At 56.8% G+C, this 23,831-nt stretch overlaps 1 protein-coding gene across 1 annotated transcript; it reads left to right on the forward strand.

The window, feature by feature from the left end:
- Positions 1 to 121: 121 nt before the first annotated feature.
- Positions 122 to 22,012, forward strand: TPM4 (tropomyosin 4). The gene is given in 10 exon segments (XM_079115132.1): positions 122 to 296; positions 5,682 to 5,807; positions 9,903 to 10,036; positions 12,728 to 12,845; positions 13,352 to 13,422; positions 14,289 to 14,364; positions 16,282 to 16,315; positions 16,318 to 16,349; positions 16,421 to 16,484; positions 20,593 to 22,012. Coding segments are annotated over 10 exon segments (852 nt in total). The 5' UTR covers positions 122 to 182; the 3' UTR covers positions 20,676 to 22,012.
- Positions 22,013 to 23,831: the final 1,819 nt, after the last annotated feature.

Here is a 23,831-nt window from a genome sequence, read left to right on the forward strand (position 1 = left end):
TCCTCCAGAGCGAGCGAGTGGCGGCTGGCCCGGCCGGGCTTGGGCCTTCTCCAAGACTCGCCCTGCAGGAGGGCGGGCGCACCCCGATCCTATAAGGACCTCTCCTGCACCCTGCTGCTCACTCGCCCGCCAGCCCAGCCCAGCCTGCCCAGCCCCGCACCGGTACCCCCCACAGCCCAGCCATGGAGGCCATCAAGAAGAAGATGCAGATGCTGAAGTTGGACAAGGAGAACGCCATCGACAGGGCCGAGCAGGCCGAGGCGGATAAGAAAGCTGCCGAGGACAAGTGTAAGCAGGTGAGTGGCCCCAGCTGGCTGGGCTGCACCAGGCCACCCAGCGCCCTCTCTGTGCCCACTCTGCAGTCCACGTGAGGAGCCAGGACCGAGGGTGGAGGTCACAGAAATCTTGGTACCTGAGCACCAGGGTGGGGCCTGGGGCTGACTCTCTAGCAGGGACAGAGGGTACCAGGGGTGTCCCTGGGAGGCGTCCCTGGCTGGGAGTCAGGAGTGAGTGGACGTCCCCTTGAACAGGGCCAGTGGGAGCCGAGTGGGTTGCAGAGGGAGAGGAGAGGTCTGCTCTGCGGGGCCGGGGTGTGTGCGGCCACCGAGGTGACGCTGCGTGTGTGTGTGTGTGTGTGTGCGCGCGCGCGCCCCCGCGCGCTCCCGTCCACAGGTCTGTGTGTGTGCGCGCGTTCTGGGGTGTGCGTGTGCGTGTGCTCGGCTGGAGACGGTGTGGACGGCCCAGGTGGTGTGCGAGGACAGGGTCTGAGGGGGCATGGGTGGCGGTGCCGGGAGGTGGGTGTGAGTGTGGACGGGGGTGGGGGGGGTGAGTCCTGGCGCGACGCGGGCCTGACAGCGGTGGAGCGTGTGCGCAGTGTCCGTGTGCGCGCGTGCGGGGCCGCGGGCGGGCCGGTGGTGTGTGTCCTGGTGACTGGTTGGGGGACGCGGCGTCGAGTGGTGCATGTCGGGAGGTGTAGGGGACAGGGCAGAGCCGGTTGAGACGTGGGGGACCCGGCGCTCCTGCTGGGAGCCCAAGGCCCTGCCACCTGTGGGTTGTGGCCCGCTGCTGGGAGCAACGCCCGGGGGCTGGACGCGCCTGGCCCAGGGCGCAGGGCTTGGAGCTCCCTGGAGCTGCCTGACTGTGCAAGGGGCCCCTGGTGCCGGGAGCGAGGGGAGCGAGCGAGGAGGGCTGCCCAGGCAGGGGCAGCCGCGCTTCCCGCTCCCCTGCAGCCCAGGAGCCCACGTGGGGCCAGGACTCCAGGGAGGAGACCCCCAGGAAAACCTCACGACAGGGGGCCTGGGGAGCTCACGGAGGGTCCAGTGCACGGCCGGGTTGAGCACTCCCAGCCATGGCCGGGCTTGGGGTGGAGCAAAAGTCACTGATCTCGTCGGGGCAGCCCGAGCAATGGTGGAGGGAAGGAAGGGCTTTTGCGCCTCCCGGGTGCCCCGCTTCCTCAGGGCTTCCCCCCATCCCCGGCCAGCTGCTGAGCCCTAGGGAGCGTCCAGGGTTTCAGCTAAGCCCTGGGAGTTGCCCAGGATGGCCACACCAGGTGCCCGGCCTCACCCAAGCCAGGCGCAGGTTCACAGGGCAGTGGTGGTCACTGGACGCCCTTGCCTCCCTGTGCCCAGGTGGCCACCCTGTGTGAGGTGGGGAAGTCACTGGCCTTTCCTGGCTGCTATGGGAGGATCAGAGGTGACTGTGCAGGTGGAGGCCTTGGCCCAGTGCCTGGAACAGAGTAAGCACTCATAAATACGGGATTATTTCCTGTTCCCCCACCCTGCTTCCTCTTTGCCCCCGCCCCCTGTGTCCTAGGGCAGCCCTGTGTGTGACACATCCACACAGGCCAACTCCACCCCACGTACCCCCCCTCCTTCCCTGTGCCCTCCCTGGCAACACAGGCACCATCCTGTGCTGGGCCCTGGCCTGCCAGCTTCTCTCCATCAACCTTATGAGGGCTTAGCCAGAAAGCTGGAGAAAAGTGAATTATGGCTCTAATTCTCACTAAGGTGTGGGTGATTGATACAGCTTAATTTCCCAAGGCAAGCCACAGCTCAAGGGCAAGGCTCCTCTAAGCCTCTAAAGCAGCTGCGTTGACCTTGGGGTGGAGATGACTTTCTGGGGATTGAATCCAGGAGTGCTTAACCAACTGAGCCACATCCCAGCCTTTTGTAGTTCATTTAGAGGCAGGGTCCTCTGAGTTGCTTAGGGCCTCACTAGTTGCCGGAGGCTGGCTTTGAACTCATGATCCTCCTGCCTCAGCCTCCTGAGCCTCTGGGGGCGTCACCACGCCCGGCTCTTGGTCTTTTTGAACAAAGCTGCTGCTGGGGTGGACCTGACCTCGAACCCAGGCTGGCTTGTCCTCCAGCTCTGTGACTCGGGGCACAACTTGGAGCCCTCTGTCTCATCTTGGAAAACGGGGCAGATGAGTTTTCCAATGGCCAGGCATGGAACCACGGTCTCAGAGCCCCAAAGGGCCAGTGGTGCCACCTGCCTGGGAATGGAGGTGGGTGGCGAGGGGCTTGCCTTGCCGAGAGTGCCCCCGCTACGGAAAGCCAGAGAGAGAGGATCCTGGGACCAGCCCAGCCCTCAGGGACCCGAAGCCACGTCCCCATTCCCATCTGAGCTGGTGCCGTGTGGGAACAGGACAGAGGCCCCGCCTGGCTGCTTCCATGCCCGCCTCCCCTCCCAGGGCAGCAGCATCCGCCACCACTGGCCTTCGACCCCACATCCTGCCTCGGCCTTGCCCTGAGGCCCCATTTACGGGACTAAAATATGCTCCATGATCCTCCGGCCATTTCACAGGCTGAAAACTGAGGCCCAGAGAAGGACAGCGACGTGCCCGTGGCAAGGCCCTAGGTACTGGCCACACTGTGGGCATGGGGTTCTTCAGAAGGAAGGCCCGAGTCACATGGGCCGGAGCTTTCGTGCCCACTGCCACCACTGCAGGGGCCGGGTTCCTTCGGCTAATTCGTTCAACACACTCCTACAGTGTTCTGGGGGTTGGGTCCCGGTGAGTCCTAGGCTGGGGGACACTGGCAGGGTGGGGGGTCCTCCCGGCAGAAGTGGGGAGCCGGGGGGCCCGGGCGGCCAGCAGTCCAGCAAGCAGCTTTGGGGTTGGTGGACACAGGACCCCAATCCCCTCCGCATGACCTTGGCAAGGTCCGTTCCCCTTTCAGAGATCGGTTTTGCCCTTCTGTCGCAGTGGCTCCGGCGAGCAGCATTTGTAAGGCGTCGGGGACGCTCTCAGACCTCAGTGGCCCCCTACCCACCTACCACCCTCTTCTAGTCCCCCCCGTTCTGGTCCCAATGTTCTCAAAGCCCGAATCACTGCACACCCGATGGACCCTGTGCTGCTGGATTTGCTCTCCTTCCTCCAGGTTTGAGGGTCCCCCCCACACCAGGCACACAGTAGGTGCCCAGTAAATGCTGCCACCCAGAAGGAGGAGGGGGTTGCTGGTCAGGACTGATCTGTGAAGTGTCTTTAGGAACAGTGGTCTGGGCTGTGGCTCAGTGCCCCTCATCAGCACCACATAAAAAGCCATGAATAAATAGAGTCAAGGTCCTTGTGTCCACGTACAGCTAAAGAGATCTTTTAAAGAAAAGAAAATTGGCTCTTTTTCTCATTGGAAGCAGAAGTTCAAAGCAGCTGCCAGGGTGCCTAGAGGCCACCAGGTCAAGGTTTCTGTTCGGCAGGAAAGGTGAGGTCAGAAAAGGGGGACAGGGGTCACATAGCTGGGATTTGGAGTCAGACTTCCCGGCTCCTCTACCTGGAGCTCAAGGCCAAAGCCTATAGACGCTGACTTAGCTCAGGTGCTGCTGGCACTGGGTTGGGCCCTGTCACCATCCTGTTGACTGATTGTGAATATCTTTGGGGGCCCTGGTGACCTCAAACAGGACCCTCCGTCCCTGCTCTCCACAGCACCTCAGCTGGGGACCCTCACAAGGCGCCTCAGTGGCTTGAGCGGAAGCCCCAGCCGCACGCAGGACATTCTGCAGACTCAGTAACCACAAGCCCGATGACCCTGCCTGGGGGTAGGGACCCTCGTAAGGATTGGCGCGGGCACGTGCACGCACTCACACAGCGACTGGTGCGTCCCGCGCCTTATCTCCTGGGGGAGCGTAGGATCTGAGCTTGCTCTAGAAGCCTCCAGCACAGGAGCCTGTATGATGCGTCCTTTGGGGGAAGGAAGGAAAGAAGTGGGTTCAGGAGGAAGAACAGGGCAGCTGGCGTGAGGGACAGGCCAGCAGCTGGGTCTCAGCTCTGGCAGCCCTGACCACACACACAGCCACGGTCATGAGGTCTCGCAGTTCTGGGGTCTGGGGATCCAAGGTCAAGGTGCAAGCGTGCTCTCGACCGGCTGAGGCGGCCACTTCCTGCCGGGTTCTCACATGGATGAGGGAGCCCTGGTCACTTCCTCTTCTTCTGAGGACTCGAATCCCCTGATGGGGGCCTACCCTCAAGACCTCACCTCACCTTAATCACATCCCAAAGGCCCCCACCTCCAAATACCGTCACTTCAGGGATTGGGGTCCAAAATACAGGTTTGGGGTCGGGGAACACAAGCATGCAGTTCATAGCAGGTTATGTTCAGAGGAACAGGGTTCCGATGCCGTACTGTGTGACCGAGGCAAAGTCGCTGCACCTTTCCGGGCCTCCTCCTGGAAGGAGGACAATGAAGCAGGGTTTTGGGGCTGCCTGTTCTCCCTGGGACATGAGCAACAGCAGGGGTTGAACCAGCAGAGACACAAGTCGGATCAGTCCACGAACGGGACAGGGCCACTGCAGTCTGGAGGGAGGTGCAGCCTGGGGTGCAGGAACAGCTAGCTCCCTGAGTTGATTTGATGGGTCTGGTGGAGGTAATGGAGATGGAGGTGATGGGGCCTGTGTTTTGCATTCCACAGACCCAAGCACCTCAAACGGGCAGCCAGGGCTCCCCTTTATCTCAAGATAAAGGACTGAAAATTTGGAGTAGAGGACATTTTAATTAAGATAAACATATACCAAACATGCAAAAATTGAAAAGATTTAACCTGAGTCTTCAAAGAAAATGATCTTTGATGGGTGGATCTCTTCTAGTCAAGTCCCCAAAGTCTGAGCCCTTTGGGTAATTTTGGGAGACAGTCTGAGAATCACTGCCTTGGGCATGGCCCAGAGCAATGGGCACTGGGGAGCCATGGCAGGCTCTAGGCAGGGAAAGGGCAGACATTCTCTTTGGCAAGTTTCTCTAGCTGCCAATGTGGGGTACAGACCTGGAGAAAGGCAGACTGAGGAGGAGGTGGAGGGTCCAGGTCCAGAGAATGAGGTTCCCCTTGCCGCTTAACCCAGATCACTAGGGGGCTTGCAAAAGCCTAAAATCGGCATGCAAAATTGAATGGGCAGTGTTTCTGGAAAACCTGTGGGAACTTTAATTCCCCAAAAGCTGTAATCGAGTCCTCAACAGTACTGGGGACCCCAGTGAGGTTAAGAACAGTTAGTCCGCAGGCAAGAGAAGGAAGCGCGAACCTGTCAGCAGATGGCATTTATCGAATGGGGCGTGCTGTTGTCATCCCTGTTTTACAGACGAGGAAACCGATGCCCAGAGGGAGACAGAGCCAGAGGACTTTTGTGAATACGGGGGCCACCCCTGTACCGCAGGGGCACGGTGGACCCTAGGCTGACGCCCCCCCCCATCTGTCCCCAGGTGGAGGAGGAGCTGACGCACCTCCAGAAGAAACTGAAAGGGACAGAGGACGAGCTGGACAAATACTCGGAGGACCTGAAGGACGCTCAGGAGAAGCTGGAGCTGACGGAGAAGAAAGCCTCCGACGTAAGTGCGCAGTCCTGGGGAGCCCGCGGCAGGGCTGGGCAGGAGCCCCAGGGCTGGCCCTGCGGGCAGCGCTGGAGGAGGAGGAGGAGAACCAGTTGGAGGAGGCGGTGCCTCCCGGCGCTTTCTCCAAATAAGTCCCGAAAAGGGGCACTTTCCAGCAGCTGCGGCCAGCGGTGCCGACGTCAGGCCCTCCCCCAGCGGTGCTGACGTCGCCGGCCGGGCCTGGTGACCTCATCGCCTCGACGGCAGCGGGGCCGGGGGGCGGGGAGAGGCGGGGGCGGCCCGGCGCAGGCAAAGGCTGGGGGGCCGGGGCGCGGCTGCTGTAGCTCTCGCCGGAGCCGAGCCGAGCCCAGCCGATCGCCCGCTGCGTGCGCCCCCGCGCCTCCGCGCCATGGCCGGCCTCAACTCCCTGGAGGCGGTGAAACGCAAGATCCAGGCCCTGCAGCAGCAGGCGGACGAGGCGGAGGACCGCGCTCAGGGCCTGCAGCGGGAGCTGGACGGCGAGCGCGAGCGGCGCGAGAAAGTGAGAGCCCCGCGCGCCCCGCGCCCGCACCCCCAGCGCGCGCGCCCCCCTTTCTCCCCCGCTCCCGCGCTCCGGCTGCAGCCCGCACCCCCGGAGCCCGCCGGCGTGCCCTCTGGCCTGCCGCTCCCCGATCGCGGCCCCGCGTCCTCTCCCCCGGCCGCCGCCCGCCGAGTCCCCCTATCCTCCGCCGCCATCCTCCCTCCCGGGCCCGGGACCGCGGAGGGGGCGCTGCATCCGGGGCGGGCGGGGCCGGCCGGGCGGGAAATGGGGGGATGGGGCGGAGGGGTGCGCGATCCCGCTGGAGAGGCGGAGGAGGGGGTGCACGGGGCTGGGCGCCGGGGTGCCGGGCCCCAGGGCCCCGCGACTGGACCTGGCGGCGGGAAGCGAGGCTGGAAACCTCGTTTCCATTGTCTGGGGCCCGACCGGCCGCTGGGACTTAGGGTGGGGGGCGGGGGCGCCGCACTTTCTCGCTTCTTCGGTGGCTTCCCGGCTCCTGCTGAAGTTTCCCAGCAGTTCCCAGGGGCGCGGCGGCGACGTGTCTGCTCCAGGCAGGGGGCGGAAGTGCAGCCGAGCCGCCTGCCTTTCTCTCTCCAGCTGGTCCCTGAGGCAACCAGGGCCGCGGGACCCCGCCTTCCTCCAGAAGGCCCCTGGAATGTTCGCGAGGGGCCCTGCACCCACGATCGTTTGAGCACCTACTGTATGCCCCTGCTGTATGTCGGGGGAGGGGGCGAGAGGGCTGATAGTTCTGAAGAAGGGAGCCTCTGCACCCCTTCTCTGGTCCCCTGACTGCCCCTCCGTAGAGATGGTGGCAACACTTGGGGCTTGGGGACAGATCTGGATCTTGATCCCCTTTCAGAGTACTTATTAAACCAGCCAGCTGCATGTGACTGGCCCATAGTAGGTGCCCAGTTCGTTTTTCTCCCTCCCTCCAGCCCCGGGAGGAGTTCAGTCTCCTAGAGGAACAAACCTGAGGCTGATGAAGTGCGGTTAGCATTCCAGGGGGCTCCCTGCTTTGTTATGGGAGCCAGGCCGAGGTGGCCCGGCGGTGGCTAAGTTTGTTTGCTGGGACTTAGACAAGGGGTGTGTGGGGTAGGGGCAGTGGAAGCCCAGGGACCTGAGAGCTGGGGTGTTGGGACTGAGGGTGGGGATCCCAGAAGAGGAAAGGGCGCTTGTCCAGATGGTGTATCTTGACATTTCTGGGGAGAGTCCAGGCCGGGGCTGGTCCCCCTCCCAGGGCCGGTCCCCCTTCCCAGGGCTGTCTCCGTGTTGGCCTGGGTTGCAGTATTTAATCCTATAAGGGCGGCTCTGGCTGGACCAGACTTTAGAAACCCGTGTCAGCCCCAAACAGTAGCTGGTCTGGCCTCTTTCACACACGTAAGCGTCCTAACCCTTCCTCTGATCTCACCCCAAGGCATCTCACAGGAGGACGATTACTTCTGCTCCAAAATGGCCCTCAGCTGTGAGCCAAGACTTAGGAGCAGGACAATCTGGTGGGGAGGGTGGATATTTTTGGAAAGTTTAGGGCTTCTTTGAAAGCTCACTCTACAACGCGAGCTTCTCTTGGTCTGGAGAGGGAAAACCTGAAGGTGATTGGTGATTCCAGGGCAAAGGAACTGCGAGAAGAGAGGAGAAAAAAAACAGTCTCTAGTGGAGAAAGCCAGGAGCAGGCGTGTGGCAGACTTCTGGGCCTGCTTCCCAACAGCTGGTTTCATTTAGATTTTTGTGTGATTAACCGACATCTTCCTGTTTCTTTGCCACATGTATCTAGCAAGCCTCTTTTACCTTATAAGGAAAATCCTTTGTAGAGTGTGGAAGGCTTTGATTGCAGGAAGGGGTGGAGCCCAGGGTGACTAGCAGTGACTAGCAGTTTTCAAAAATCCGTAGTTATGCCGGGCAGTGCAGTACCTACGCGTGGGCCGGCTCCGAGCTCCCTATGCAGGCTATTGAAATCTCCAAAAGCGCGCTGCCTGCCCGCATTAGGGGCCGCCCACTCGTTTCTGATTTTTTAGGCAGTGTATGACTCGGGCACCTCTGTGTGATCCTAGAAACCAGTTCCTGTCTCCTCAGCGCTGGGTCCAGGGTTTCTCTTGGAGGTGATGCAGCTGATCTCGAGTTATGGGTGTTGATTGCACACCTGGAAACCACTGGAGGCACCAGGAACAAAACCCCCAGTTCCTCCCCAAGTTGCTGAGTGGCGGGTGCTAGGCAGAGTCGAGAGTCACGGCGTTAAAGAGAGGTGCCCCGGGCTTGGCGGCTCGGCCATAGAGCGCTTGCCTGGCAGGCAGGGGGACCTGGATTCCCTCCCCGGTATAGAAAAAAAAAGGCACCCACTCACTGAACAGTGGTGACACTTCTTACCATTGCGTATCAGTGTCCTTAGTGGGTCCCCGCAGTGCTGTTCCGGGGACGCAGCCATTGCGAGCTCTGTGGGTGCCTGTCTGCTCCCAGGCTCTGGCTGCCCGCCTTCCGATTCCGTTTTCGGTCACTGGCGCCTCGTTCTGTGACTTCTTTCTTCTGCTGTGTGAACGGGCGTTGGGCAGGGCGCGGTTCCCAGTCACTTTTACAGTCTTCCCCACTTCAGAATTCTTGTCTCGATGGGATGGAGGTGTTGGCCGTGTGTCAGTGACTCACAGTCCTCCCCAAGGCTGGCCGTGCCCACACGACTGGCCTGGCCAAGTCCCCCTCCCCAAAAGACAGGGGTGTGGGCTGGGAGAGCAAGGGGCCCGAGCTGGGCGGGGCTCAGGGCCTCCCCTCTGACCTGCTGAGTCACTCAGCGCAACCCCTTCACCTCGCGGGGCCCTTGGTTGTCCCATCTGTAAAATGGGTGAGATGTGAGAATCGCAAGAGCGGCGCGGCCCCTCCCAGGTGTCAGGGGTGAGCTGGCCAATGCCCTTCAGTGGCAGCCCTCGTGGCTGTCCCATGAGGTCTTCAGGCTTCGGAGGAAGGAGGCTCAGAGAGGTGATGCCACCTGCCCCAGGCCACACGGCCGCCGGTGGCAAGGCCCGGATCCTGACCCCAGAGTTCCCGCTCTGGTGTGCTTGACGAGCTTCCTCGAAAGGCCAGCAGCGGCACCCAGACACCTCTCCGTGCCTGTGGTGCCGCCCTTCCCTTCTGGTGTCCCTTCTGTCCCATCGTCTCAGGCCAGGATGGTCTCCCAGCTGTGCTCCTGCCCCTCCGCCTTGCCGACTGTGGCCGGCCTTGGGCCGGGCCTTCCGTGTGTGTGCGTCTCTCTCCACTCAGGTGGGCGGCAGCAGGGCTTCGTAGGACCTAGTCAGCCAGGTCACCCGCTGGCCACGTGCCATCTCCCTGTGCCTTTCAGAGGAGAGCCTGTGATCGACTCATGATCACCATACCGTTCGTCCCTCTTCTGTGTGACCCGGCCGTTCCACGGCTGAGTGGTGGCTGTCTCCTGGTCTTACTCTAATTACATACTCCGGACAAGAGCGCGTGGGTTCCTTCTGGTCTGGGTTCCTGGGTGGCCTCTGGGACTGGGCATCAGCGGAGGGGAGCTGGGGCCCTGGCGCTGGCTGGGTGGCTGCTTCTTACCCTGGCTGCACCTCTGACCTCCCCAGGCCGAAGGTGACGTGGCAGCTCTCAATCGCCGCATCCAACTGGTGGAGGAGGAGCTGGACAGGGCTCAGGAGCGACTGGCTACAGCCCTGCAGAAGCTGGAGGAGGCGGAGAAGGCTGCAGATGAGAGCGAGAGGTAAGGACGCCGAGCCGGTGGCATCCCTGCTGACTTCTGGGAAATTGGGGATGGCACTGCTGACCTCCCGGAGCTGGAGTGAAGGTGAACAGGGTCACACAGACATGGCGTCGCACATACGAGGCGTGACAGTGCTTTGCAGGGCGTCACCCTGTCTGTACAGGGGTCAATCTTTAAGGTAGCCATGAAGAAAATCTCCCAGCAGGCAGAGAAAGGCAACAAGAGACGGCACATATGTCAGTGGGGGTCAGTTTGCAAGGAGACACTCCCTCAGAAAGCCATGGTGCCTCTCTCCAGCATTCCTGAGACATCAGTTTTCAGGGCAGTGTGAAAAAAGGAGAGAACCGGGTGTGGTGGTGCACGCCTGTAATCCCAGTGACTCAAGAGGCTGAGGCAGGAGGATCACAAGTTTGAGGCCAGCCTCAGCAATGTAGTGAGACTGCATCTCAAAATAAAAAGCAAAAGGGGCTGGGGGCGTAGCTCAGTGGTAGAGCACTTGCCCAGCATGTCCAAGGCTCTGGGCCTAATACTATGCCAAGAAAAAAAAGAAAGAAGGAAAGAGAAAGGGGAAAGGAGACTGTCAGGGCCATCTGCAGATGTTAACAGAGTGGTGCCGGCAGGTCTTGGGGACATGGCAAGCCAGCGCCATTGATGGACTTTCAAGTGATGGGGCCGCCCCCAGAGCCTCTGCAGCCTTTGGGCCTCCACGGGCGCTCTGTCCCCGGGAGCAGGACCGTCCTCTGGCACGCCTTGGCTCTGGAGGACTGAGGGCGGATTGTGTGGTCCCCAAGGCGCGGGCTCTGTGTGGTGGTAAATGGGCTCCTTGTGTGGCCGGGCCGCCGGTCGTTGCCTTTCTGCCACACAGTGGCACCGGAATTCCTCTTCAATCCTCCACCAAGAAGGTTTTCCAGCGTCGACGCCCCCCAAGGATTCGTTTCTGATTAGGCTGCTGTGGTCGGAAACCAGAAGCCGCCACCTGGGGAGTCCTGGAGGCGGACTGCGAGTCTCCCGGGGCAGTGGGAGGAGGTGGCCGCTCGGGGTGGGAGCTCGGGGCAGCCACGGGAGCGACAAGGATCCAATGGAGAGGTGCTCATGGCAGCGGCTGGGGCCTGGACTGGCCTCCGCCTGTGCGTGGTCACACTGAGAGCCTGGGAAGGTCACTGGTTTCTTGCGTCACATGATCAGAGGTCCTCGGCGTCACCTCGCAGGACGCTGCCGTTCTGGTTGGAAGAGTCGTACGCGTGGAGAATCCAGGTCCGGGCCTTCCCCTGCCCTTGCCGAGGGGCCCTGATCTCCAGTCGCTCGGGATCTTCCCTCAGTAAACATGGCAGCGCGCCCCTCGGGAGCTGGGCGCAGTCGCCCAGGGCGTCCTGATGGCCGAGGCTGGTGGCGACGGCCTGAGCGAAGTGCTTGCTGGACCGGAGGGAGGAGCAGGAGTGTCACACGTCAAGGGCACGCCATCCGGGTCGGCCTCTCCCGGAGGCCTGCCATCTTATCTGTTCCTCCCCACGCTTCCTGGTCGGCGGGCTGAGTGGCAGGAGAGGTTCGGCCGCCCCAGACGGCGTCCTTGCCAAGAGGGCGCATCCACTGTAGGCCAGACCCCCTTCGTCCCGCCGGATGGGCGCAGGTTGAGTGTCCCCTATCCCAAACGACGGGACCAGGAGTGTTTCGGATGTCGGGCTGACTGGGAGTTTGGGATTCTTGCTCTGAGTGTGTTCCCACGCTGTAGGTGGACACGGTACCTTTATCCCCTTTTGTGTGGCCTGACAGGGCGAGGCCAGCTCTACCGCGGAGCCGCGCCCAGCTGGGTTTTGGGATATTTGATGGACCTGATGATAAGCCCCCTGAGGGGCCGGCCCGAGGCCCGAGCTGAAGTCCACGGTGCTTCCTGCACCTCGCACACAGCCCAAGGTCGTTCTGCATGGTGTTTTCGGTGCCTGCAGGTGACCGTGACTGTGAGGTCGGGGGTGTTTCCACTTGTTGGGGCTCAGAAAGCCCCTGATTCTGAAGCACTTTGGGTTTCAGATCTTGGGTGAGGGGTGCTCAGCTGCGCCTGCCTCTCGCCTGGTTTTCCCACTGAAATCCGCCATTGTTTTATTTCCATCCTGTTCTGAAACCCTCGCTCCCCTGTCCGCTCCCGTGTCCCCTCGGCATAAGCACCTGGGTCTGCCGCTCAGGCAGCCTCCCTGGCCTCCTGCGGCTCCCAGACGCCCGTGTCTTCCGTCTTCTGGGCTTCCTGGCCCCGTGCCCCCCACGGGCTCCCCCTTCCCTCCCGTCCTCTCTTCTCACCCTGGGGTCCCCAGCAGCAGTGTCACCTCTGCGGGAACGCTTGGTCAGGCGGGGTGGCTGCTGGCGTGCAGCATGCCTCCCTGCTGGTCCTGCAAGGAGTCCAGACTGAGGGCCCCGTCCAGGCACCACCAGGGTTCGGCCCTCCCTGCCATTGCTCGCTCTGTGCCCTTCAGCAAGCCGCGTGCCTCGCTTTCCTCGTCTGTGAAATGGAGGTGGTGGAGCCTCTTGGAGGGCGGTTGGGAAGGTCAGGTGCTCAGAAGCTCCTGGCAGGTGGGAGAGGGGACGTGGCCCAGAGCCCGACTGCGGGGCAGGGTGGACGGGCTCCACACGGTAGCCTGGTGCCGGGGGACGGCCAGGAAGGGCGAGCAGAGGGGTGGCTCATCATGAGCTTGGTCCTCGCAGAGGAATGAAGGTGATAGAAAACCGTGCCATGAAGGACGAGGAGAAGATGGAGATTCAGGAGATGCAGCTCAAAGAGGCCAAGCACATCGCCGAGGAGGCCGACCGCAAGTACGAGGAGGTAAGCGGGCGCGGGCGGCGGAGTCGGGGCTGCCGATAGCCGGGGCCCTGGGGGCCCTGCGTGAGGATGGCTGTCCTGTGTGCACATCTGTTCCTGCGGTGACAGCCGCTTGGCTGGGAGACTGTATCGTGCGCCATGCCAAGAAGTCCTGTGGTCACTGGCCAACTTGGCTGGAGAAGCCAGTGGATCAGCTCACTCCTGCTGGTCCTTCAGCTGATGTCTTGGCACAGTTTGGCAAAAGCGGCCGACGGTGGTCCCAGCCGTGGCTCCGCAGTCCCTCCCTTTTCCCACCCGCGTGGTCCAGCTCTCTGTCCCCCTCCTTGTCCGCTGCACTCCCAGCCCATGGGAGGGCACCGCGGTTCCCTCCAGGGCCCAGGCTTGTTTGAGCGGAGGGATCAGCAGAAAGCCCCTGGTTGCGGCTGGCGAGCGGGCATGGCCATGCACAGGGGAAAGGGCCTCGACTGGACGGTGGGGATCGGTCTCAGCCGGGCCCTCTGTCTCTGCAGGTGGCTCGGAAGCTGGTCATCCTGGAGGGCGAGCTGGAAAGGGCAGAGGAGCGTGCGGAGGTGTCTGAACTGTGAGTGGCAGAACAGGACTGAGCGGGGCCCAGCTAGCTCCCAGGTGGAACCGGAGGGAGCTGGTTGTGCTGGGCGTTGGCTCTGGCCAGGGCCTCTGTGCAAGCGGGCGGCACCTGGACTCTGGCTCATCCCTCCCCTTTGCATCCACAACTGACGAAGGGACATGGAGACTTGTCTTCACGGCCCACATCTCTTCCCATGAGGATATTGGGAAATAGCAGAGAGTCAGGTGGCAGCCCAGAAGTCCCGTTTTCCCAGAGAAGACAGACAGCTCGGGGGCTGTGACTTCCACCGAGCACCAGCCTCCACAGAGCAGGTTGCCTCCTAGTGCTTCGGTGTCCTGCGCCTGACGTCCTGTTGGGCCCCGACCCGTTCCTGGCAGGGAGGGGAGAAGCTTGACCCGAATCTCACAAGTTGCGATAATCAACACACTTCTCCCCGTGGCCCTGGAGGACTCCAGCTCCAGAGAGCACCCTGCAGTGCTGGGAGATCTGGTTTCACAGATCCATTCCAAGCTTGCTTCCTGCGGTGTCCGGAGTGAGCTCTGCTCGCTGCCCCCGCACCCCCTCCTTCCGGAGTCAGCCTCGTTAATCACAGATTTCACGAGTCCCATTGCGTGGTCCTTGGCCGAGGTCCAGGAGTGCTTTACAAACCCTCCAAGAACTCCTGGCCGCCTTGCCTCTGCCCGGTGCGATGGCATTTTGATAAGTACACAGCCTTACAACTCAGAAAAATCCATTAACATTTTTCCCACATTCCTTCTGGGGGCCCTGGCAGCCTTGATTTCTGTTTTTGAAAGTTTCTTTTAAAGGAATTGCCTGTGGCTCGGGAAGATAAAACACACACATTCTTTGTCTCCTTGCAGAAAATGTGGGGACCTGGAGGAAGAACTCAAGAATGTCACTAACAATCTGAAATCGCTCGAGGCTGCATCTGAAAAGGTTGGTGGCTGGTGTGAGTTGCAGGGTGACCCTGTGAACTCTGTCCGTTTCTTTGGGAGCACGCCAGGGTAGCGGGAATCTGCCTTTACTGCCAGATTCTATACTGCCCAGCATCCAGGCCGTTCCCCTACAGAACGAGCAGCCCAGTGGCTGGACCTCCCACACCGGCTCCTGGGTCCTCTTCTGTGGGTCTTAGCACCATCTTTGAGTTCCATCTCCTGTGAGGATGAGGGGGAACACAAGGTCCGTACCTGGTAAGGACCCTCTGAGGAGGATCTGAGCAAAACCAAATGAACGGCGAGCTGCACCAGGCCTCGCTCAGCCCGCAGCCCCTGGTTCCTGCGGAAATACGTCATATAGGTAGAGTTGGCCTTTTAGGTTGAAAAGTATCCCAAGCAGTCACTGCAGAACAGAACCACACGAGGAGCAATGGCCATCCTCTTCGGTGGCCCAGCCTGACCAATTTCCAGCCTCTCTCTCCCTCCTCCCCCCTCCTGCCACCTTCCAGGTGCACAGGACTTCAGCTTCCTAGACGTCCTGTCCCCTCCTGTCCCCTCTGGTTCCTCCAGCCAGCGGTTCACGCAGCCTGGTGTGGCCTCTCTCCCCTTTGCCTGCCAACCGTTCATTCTTTAGCTCCTATGCCTCACTCCTTCAAAGAGCCCATCCCCTATTCCTCAGCCAGGTCGGGGGGCTTCTCTGCTATGCAGCCCCCTCCACTCCTATGGTTGTCACTACAGCTTATCTCGTTTACTTATTCATTTATTTACAGTGCTGGGGACAGAACCCAGACCTCGCTTGTGCTGGGCCAAACACTCCATCTCCAAGCCTTGCCTGACCCTGTCACATTTATCACAATGACCCAATCGATGGGGCACTTTCCTTGCTAGACTCGAAGTTTCCAGAATGGACCGCGGCTGTCTTGTCTAGGTCAGGGGCTCTAGTGCCAGCACGTGACTGGTGTATGTCCGATCCTAAGGTTTGGAATGAATAGGCGCAGTCCATGTGTGCGAGCCAGGTGAGGCTTTAGGCCAGGGACAGAGGTGTCGCAGCGCTTGTGTGTGGTTTCTGCTCTGAGGAGCTCAGAATGTAGTCCAGTGACAGAGACTGATAAAGCTGTAGTTCTTGCTGGGCGCGGGGGCGCACGCCTGTGATCAATCTCAGAGGCTCCAGAGGCTGAGACAGGAGGATTGCGGGTTCAAAGCCGGCCTCAGCAACTTAGCAAGACCCTGCCTCTAAATAAAAAAAAATTAAAAATGGGCTGGGGGGTGTGGCTCAGCGGTAGAACCCCTGCCTAGCACAAGGGAGGCCCTGGGTTCTGTCCACAGCATGGAAGAGGGAAAAAAAAAAAAAAAAAAAAAAAAAGAAAGAAAGAAAGAAAGGCTACCCATGTGGTTATGGCCAGAAGCACAAACTACAGACCTGGGCTCTGCTCATGGCTTTGTCACTTTATAGCCACGTGACCCCAGACAAATAACTTACCTTTCCACGACCCTTTTGCCATCTGGAAAACGGGACTGAGGACACCTGGCCATGATGGCCCACGGCAGGGCCGTGCAGGCAGTTCTTAAACGTCAGTGATATTAACCCAAGGTGGCTGACAGGTCACCATGCTGGGGACGTGGGCAGAGACGAGTGCCCAGAACCCTCTCCGAGCCAGGTTTCACCTGGGGGTGCTGGCGGGAAGCCTGCGGGGCATGTGTTCCCACTTGCTCCTGCTCCAGGGGAACTTGGGTGGGTGCTGAGTTCAGGCCCGCAGCTCAGGGCCACCTCCCCTCTGCCCGGAGGGCGCAGCCTCCGCTGGGCTCCCGAAGCCTGCTTCTCCTGCTTCACGCAGAGTCTCCTCCAAAGAGTGGGGGGCTGCCTTCCTCTGTGCCTTTCCCCTCCTTTAAAAAAGCTGTGTTCCGGTTTCTCCCACAGTATTCTGAAAAGGAGGATAAATATGAAGAAGAAATCAACTTCTGTCCGACAAGCTGAAGGAGGTGAGTGTGGGCCCCGCCCGCCCGCTGGCCCTGGGGCAGCCCTGGCTCTGGTCTTACTCTCCTCTCCTCCGGCCGAGACCCGCGCGGAATTTGCAGAGAGAACGGTGGCCAAACTGGAAAAGACGATCGATGATCTGGAAGGTAGGGAGCTGGCATCCCAGGGTGCTTGTCCTGCCTCCCCCTGCGTGACATATGCACGGACAGTTGGTGGACAGCAGGGGTGATTCCGCAGGGGGCTGAGCTGGCTTCATGTCCCTGAAGTGCAGAGTGAGGACGTGTTTGGAATTCCTTCAGCTCGCTCAGTTCACAGAGATGCCTGGCATTTTTCTGAAATGCTTTGCATTTTTTACGAACTCTCTCCCAGGGAGCTTGACGCTTGTCACAGTGTGAGTGAAGGAAGTAGAGAGTGTAGGGACCCCAGGCAGGAGGCCCCGGTCTGCAAGTCCAGTTGGTGCCCCGCCAACCCCACCTGTTTCTGATTTTAAAAATTCAGTCCCATGTTCCTCATGAGACAGCCGGGAAGTGCCAGGGACTTGGGTCAAAGCAGAATCTCCCGCTATGCCATTCTCACTCAGCAAGGGGGCCCTGCGTCCTTGTATTTGCTTTGGAGGGCAGGTTTCCCTGTAAGGGACGATGCCCATTCCCAGTGTGACCTGTGGGATGGGTGACATCACTAGAAGTCAGAAATGACCCGGGGCCCGCAGCTGGGGGGAAAGCCCTGTCCACTCCCGGTCACCATTCTCTGCCAGTTTCATCACGGCCCATCCCCTGCAGAGCCTCAGACCACTCACGACCCTCCCGGTGGCTCGCACCGGGCACAGCTTTCTCTCTGTTCATGCCGTTTTCTCATTTTTCCTTCCTCTTGCTGTTCGCCGTGACTCTCCATTCCCACCGTCGCGTCTGTTCCCTGTCCCCTCTCCTCCTGCACTCTCTCCCTGGGGACCTGGCCCTCTAGATGAAGCTCTATGCCCAGAAGCTTAAGTACAAGGCTATCAGCGAGGAGCTGGACCATGCCCTCAACGACATGACCTCTCTCTGAGCGGCGGCTGGCTGCCGCCCTCCATCCTGCTGAAGTCCACCTTCTCTGTGGTGCCTCCGCCCCGTGGCTTCTGGGAGCTGCGGCTGCCTGCCTCCTGGTCCGCTCTTTTCAAGGCCTCTCCTGATGTGTCTGTGACTCCGGCTGAAATAAAGACAGGCCCCCCTCGTCTTCCCTACCCTCTCTCCGTCTCATTTTCTCTGCCACCTTTGAGTCGTAGCCGTGTGCCTCTGACCTGGCTGCCCACAGCCAGTGGCTGGGTAGCTTCTCTCACTCACCAGTGAGGAGCTGGTTCCAAGAAGGAAAGCCAGGCCCACGTGATTCTTTTCTGAAGATGTGAAAACAAAAGCCAATTTGGCACGAGCCCTCAAATGATGTGCATTAGCTAACTGCATCTGAATGCCAGTCGTTTTTCCTTAAATAGAAATTGTTTTGAATGGAGACTCATCTCTCCAGACCTCTTAGGCAACTTACTAGAGTCAGCAGAACTTGTGGAAACCAGCAGGTCTGGTCCAAGATGAGGCTGCCCCGGAGTGGGCCCTGAGCTACGAATCAAAGAGCGGCCGTGGCCTTCTCCTCTCCTCTTCTCCTCTTCTCACACGCTCTCTCTGTTGCACTGAGAATGGTGACTGGCCTTCCCCACATCACCGTCCACCGGACCCTGATCCAGCTCCCGGTCCTGGGAGCAAGCCCACCTCTACACGCTGCCCCGAGAGAGCGGGCTTACCGAGGAATTAGACAACCCTGCGGGGTCTGGGAGTGGGGCTCAGGGCTGGCGCGCTGGTTTAGCATGGGTGGGGCCCTGGGTTCTGTTCCCAGCCCCACACAAAAGAATGAACATCCCATGGGGGGTGGAGCGCGAGCCTGTAACCCCAGCTGCCAGGAGGCTGAGGCAGGAGGATCGCAAGTTCAAAGTCAGCCTGGGCAACTGAGTGAGACTCTTTCAAAGTAATTTAAAACACAAAAAGGGGCTGCAGGGTGGGGGGTGGGTCAGCCAGGCACGGTGGCACATGCCTGTAATCCCAGTGACTCAGCAGGCCGAGGCAGGAGGAAAGTTCCAGACCAGCCTCAGCAATGTAGTGAAGGGCCCTGGCTCAAAAGGTGGGGGGCGCGCACTCACACATCCCGCTCACTCACACACTAAAGAACATAGCGAGGTGGTTCTTTCCCCACTTCCAGGCCAAGTTGCCCAAGACCCTAACATCTGTCCCTTCGTATCTGAATTGACCATAACTTCGGTTAGGCTCTGAAGGTGACCTGTGGGATTAAAAGTTCGTGCTTAAAGTGACCCAAACTCAGAGTTGCCAAGGCTCAAATAGTTTCAAATAGTTGTTCTCTCCCGCATACCACCACCACGGCCACCTCCAAGTGTTCCAGAAACACTGACACGCTGACACTGTCCCGGCAACACCTCCCAGACTACCTTTTGAACCGGGAGATGGCATGAACATCTCCAACTAGATCAGCAATTTTGGTCGCCATAGCTTGTTCTTCCTCATCCTATGGCTTCTTAAGTCAAGTGGGAGCCTCTGTCCCGATTATTTGTACTCATCCCCTCAAAGGTCTCCCCTCAACTGCCCATGTTCACTCCCAGCCTCCCCCTCTTCCTCCATCCTGAACCAGCTGCATAACCACCCGTTGCCCCTCGCCTTCCCGTGGCCTTGGTGAGAGCAGACTGTAGGGGGTGATTTGTGTTCGCTCCATTCGTTGCTGGAATTCTTCCAGACATTTGTAGCCTCCGCCCTTTGAAATAACCACCCACCCTGCCTGTCCAGTCATCCACCAGCTGCACACCCAGGTGAACTTCATGCACAGAGATTAGTGCTCTGGCACCCAGCCAGCTGCCTGTTGATCCTCCAAGCCTCGTCACAATTCTAAAGGACAGGGAATGTCATTTCATCTCAGACCTAATATCACAAAAATAGAAGCCGGGAATCCAGACGGCGGGGTGGAGTGACAGCAGGATGTGTAGGGCCCTCCACATGTGGGTGGGCATTCCAGCCCCATCACTGAGCTGTGCAACCTTGAACAAGCCTCCAAGCTTTCCTGCGAAATAGAGGTGCTGGCTCGATTACTGTATGGGTTAAGTGAGATAGGAGAGGACCTGGCTGGTGCAGAGTCAGCGTCCAGTTGACATCTGTGTGTCCTGGAGAGGCCCAGGTGGCTCCTGTCTCTGGTGCCGTCCTCCCAGGACTCAGTCAAAGGAAAGGTCCAGCAGTGGGAAAGCTGTCCCCGAGGCAGTCCCTCGGTTTTCTTTTTTTCTTGCTGAAAATTTTCATGCTGATCAAGTCGCGTTTTGTGAGGTGTTTTGCTTTCCTTCAGTATCTTAGTGACTCCGCCTGGCCCCTTTCAGCCGTCATTCACTGCGCACCAGTCCGCAGGCTCTGTCAGGAGAGCTTTTAGTGGCATCTTTTTTTTTTTTTCATTATCAGCTCAATTACTCAATAACCTGCCTGCAGTCTGGCTTAAATTTCAGTTATGAAACTTGACTTCACCTGGGGGTTGACTCCATTGCTCTGGGTGCACAGACACAGTGACACAATGATGCCTGGAATTTAAACAGCCATTCCCAGAAGTGCCGCAGGAAAGAGGGGTTACAGGGTTACGATTTCCTACCAGTGAGTCAGCGACTCATTAACTGGCAGTAGCGGGGAAATGTATTAAGCACCCAGAACCAGGACAAACATCTAAAGTTTGTGCAGCATTTCATAAGTTCTGGAAGATTTCTCTTTGTTCCTCAGAATACCCATATCCCACACTGATATTATTTTCCTGGTTTGACAGATGGGGAAACAGACCTAGAAATTAAATAGCTTGCTTCAGTGGTATAACAAGAGCTTAAATCCAGGTGCTCTGACTCTGGAGCTGCCAAATTTATCAAAGAAAAATACAGGACGCTGAGTTAAATTTGAATTTTAGGTAGGCAAAGCAGTACTATTTTTGGCATGAGTATATTTCATGCAACGTTTGGTATATATTTAGTCTAAAACATTGTGGTTTATATGAAATTCAGTGTAAGTGGGTATTTTATCTTGCAAAGTTGGCTTCCAAATTTGGTTCTCAGTCCCTATTATTCTGTGGTGTTCTGCTCTATTTTCCCTGCTGTGACGTGCACTTTGGTAGTTTGAGGATTAGAGACCTTTTTTTGTTTGCTTCCCCTTTAACAAAGATGCTCGTTCATTCATTTTTCCCTCCCCTCTTGATTCTCACCAGAAAAACTTGCCCAGGCCAAAGAAGAGAACGTGGGCTTACATCAGACACTGGACCAGACACTAAATGAACTTAACTGTATATAACCCAAACCGGAAGAGTCTTGTTCCAACAGAACCTAGAGCTCCATGTCTTTCTCTTCTTTTGTAAGAAGTTTCTTTTGTTATTGCATCTTCGCTTTGCTGGGAATTTCAAGCAATTTATGAATATGTGACCAAATATTTTGTATCAGAGAAGCTTTGGGCACCAGTTAAATCTAATTCCTTCCTTTTTTTTTTTTTTTTTTTTTTAATTCCAAATGGCACCAGCTTTTTCAGCTCTATTTTTAGTGGTTTTTATTCCTAAGGTAGGCAGGGCGTTTCATACTGAGCAGACTCTTAAGACGGAGGGCTTTTGGTTCCTGGGAGGATAATCAACCCCACACTTTCAAGAATAGGCTCCAATATCTACTCATGGGTTGATTTAAGACGCTGATGGGTGTAACTCTTCTGGGTCACTGTTGGCCAAATTATAGGAGGCTAGGGACCATCACAACAAAAATGGGTAGGGATTTCCCATTCAGAGCAAAGAAAGGGCCAGTGTGGGAAGCCATAAAGCAACAGATCATATCCTGGCCCTTCTCCACACTCCACTGTGCAGAATAAATATCCTTTGAGCAGTCAGCATGAAAATTCTTGGGAAGTAGTCATATTTACCCAGGTATTGCCTGGATACATCCTCCATGTTGTGTTCTACATATTTCCTTCATTCTAAAGTTGTTCTCGATGAGCAAGTGTCTTATTCTAATAACCACCCATGCTTGTCTGCTCTGAGCAGGAATACTGTATAGTTCAGTCCTATGAGGTCAGCCATATCAAAAAGACTGCTGGCCATCAATAAATGACACAAAAGAGTTTTTTTTTCTTCTATCAACAAACACTGGGCAGAAGGGGTCTTTCTGGCAGCAAAGTAGAGATAGAAAAGTAATCGGCCTGACTTCATCTCCATCTTTCAGGGAAGGGCAAGTTGAAGATTTAGTTACCTAAAATTTTAATTCCTTCTTTGGGACCAAGTTAATAAAGACCAAGAAACTCCTGATGAAACTGGATATGGAGAAACTTGTCGGCAGGGGCTGCACATTTTGACTTTGTTGTACTTTTGCTTTCTTGGTTAACATCTCAGAACTGAAACATTCCACATTCCCCAACAGTGTGGGGACCAACTCGAGTTTACAATTCTGACAGAATTCACCCTGCTTCCAGCTTATCCGAATCCCCTGCCCTTCACTCCTATTTATTAAGCATCACGCTACCCAGGAGATACACTAGCAAATTGTGCAGTTGAATAAAACCCACACTTTTCTTTAGATTCTTGCAACTGTATCATATGTAATAGTATCACTTTTTCTACATTTTGGTCAAATAAATTTTTACATAAATGACAATTTGTGTGAATTTCAGCATGTGTGGGGACACAGCATTTTGGTTTAACGAATGTTAATTGGATGGAAAGAGACGGTAACTGTGCCAAGAACTTAAGCAAATGTGAATTATTTGTTTTATACCATGACTTCATGATCGAAAGATTTTGATCTCCATATTGCAGAGAGAGCGCTTGCCTCAGTAACTCAGAAACTCCTCCTCTGTGATCCTCAATCCTGCTTAAGCCAGGTCGCAAAGAATAAGTAGGATTTTAACAGATGTGAGAACATGGAAGATGGTTTCTGCTGTCTGAATGAGGTTTCTGTATGCTTCACAGTTAAAGCAAAGCACACATAGAACAGTTGGAATGTAGGCTTGGTCGACATTGATGAGAACTTGAACTTAATATGGTTAGGAATGGGGAACCATTGAAGATTGAAGTGAACAAATGAAAGCAAAAACATTAGGAAAGTCCACTCCGCATTCATTATCAGGAAGGACTAGAGCGGGTAGGCAAGTTAGGAAAATCTTTCAATAATCCACAATAGTGGTTGCTGTGAAATAAGAGGGATGAAGTAATCAGAAGAAAATAGTTCTAAAACTTAGCTGAGTGGGTGGCAGGGAATTTAGAGAAGAGTGTCAAGCCACTACTGTTTCACTACCTGAATTGCTTTGATGGTTTGCTCAAGATCTTGACTTGGAGGTAAGGAATCAAAAAGAGAAATGAAAGCCTTTAACATGTTAATGTATGTGCAATCAATTTTCTGTTATCAAGCACAATTAAAACATTTCCTTCCTACTGATTCCATGTTGAGCTGACACTGAGTTTATTTAGATGGCAGGTGTGGGGAATGTTCAATACAGTACCTTTCCTTCCTCCACGTGCTCCACCATTACCATGTGGAAGTTCCTCCTTTCTGTACCTCTGTTCTCCCTCCTGCCCTCCTGGTTATAATCTCACCTCAGGATCCTGTTTTGATTATCCCTGCACCTGGGCGTTTAAGTTCAGTGTTCCTTAACTGACTTGGCCCGGCTCTTGGGGAGTTCCCAGTGCCATCGAGTGTGAGTGGAAAACAAGGTGAGTTTAGGACTGCCCCCTGAAGCCAGGCATATAATGGGTAAAGATTTTTTTACCCATCTGAGGAAAAACAGATGGATATTAGATTAACTGTTTTAAAATGGGCACGCTGCAGGGTGGAATCTAGGTTAGAGAAAGTGGCCAGTGAGACCAGTGGAGAAATGTGATGATTTGACAGTGACCTTGGAAACAGAAGAGCAAGGTTCAAAAGCTATTCAGAACCTTCCTAAGAACCATGATGTGAGAGATCAAAGGAAGATGTCAAAGATGACTTCGGTTTCACTCCGAATGTAATTCAAGCCAAGCTAGTCTGGATAGATGAGCTCAGTGGTGGATATGCTGCATTTGAAGTATCTCTAACAAATCCAAAGGTGGATGTCCAGAAAGCAGTTAAATAAGGAGGGATTGCTACAAAAATGGGATGGCTGGCTATGGATCAAGAACAAAGTTGTCAGCCTGGAGATGTCAGAGGCCCCGGAGCAAATGAGATCACCCAGAAAGTGAGAACAGAACCATGAAGAACGACACCTAAAGAATAAACAAATCTCCCCCAAAAGGCGGTGATGGGCTCTGACAAGCAGTGTCCAGAAAAGGGGAAGTGGTAGGAGAAGTAGGCAAATGAAATAGAGTACCAAGAAAAACAGAGACCCAGAGGTGGTGAAGAGAGTAACGCTGAGACGGACGGAGGCCTAGAGTGGTCAATGGCTGTGGTTGGAACTTTTTCCTTAAGCTAGCGAGATTAGAAGAACGAGCTGGAATTCTAC

The sequence above is a fragment of the Sciurus vulgaris genome (assembly GCF_902686455.1).
Source record: "Sciurus vulgaris genome assembly, chromosome: 16".
NCBI lineage: Eukaryota > Metazoa > Chordata > Mammalia > Rodentia > Sciuridae > Sciurus > Sciurus vulgaris.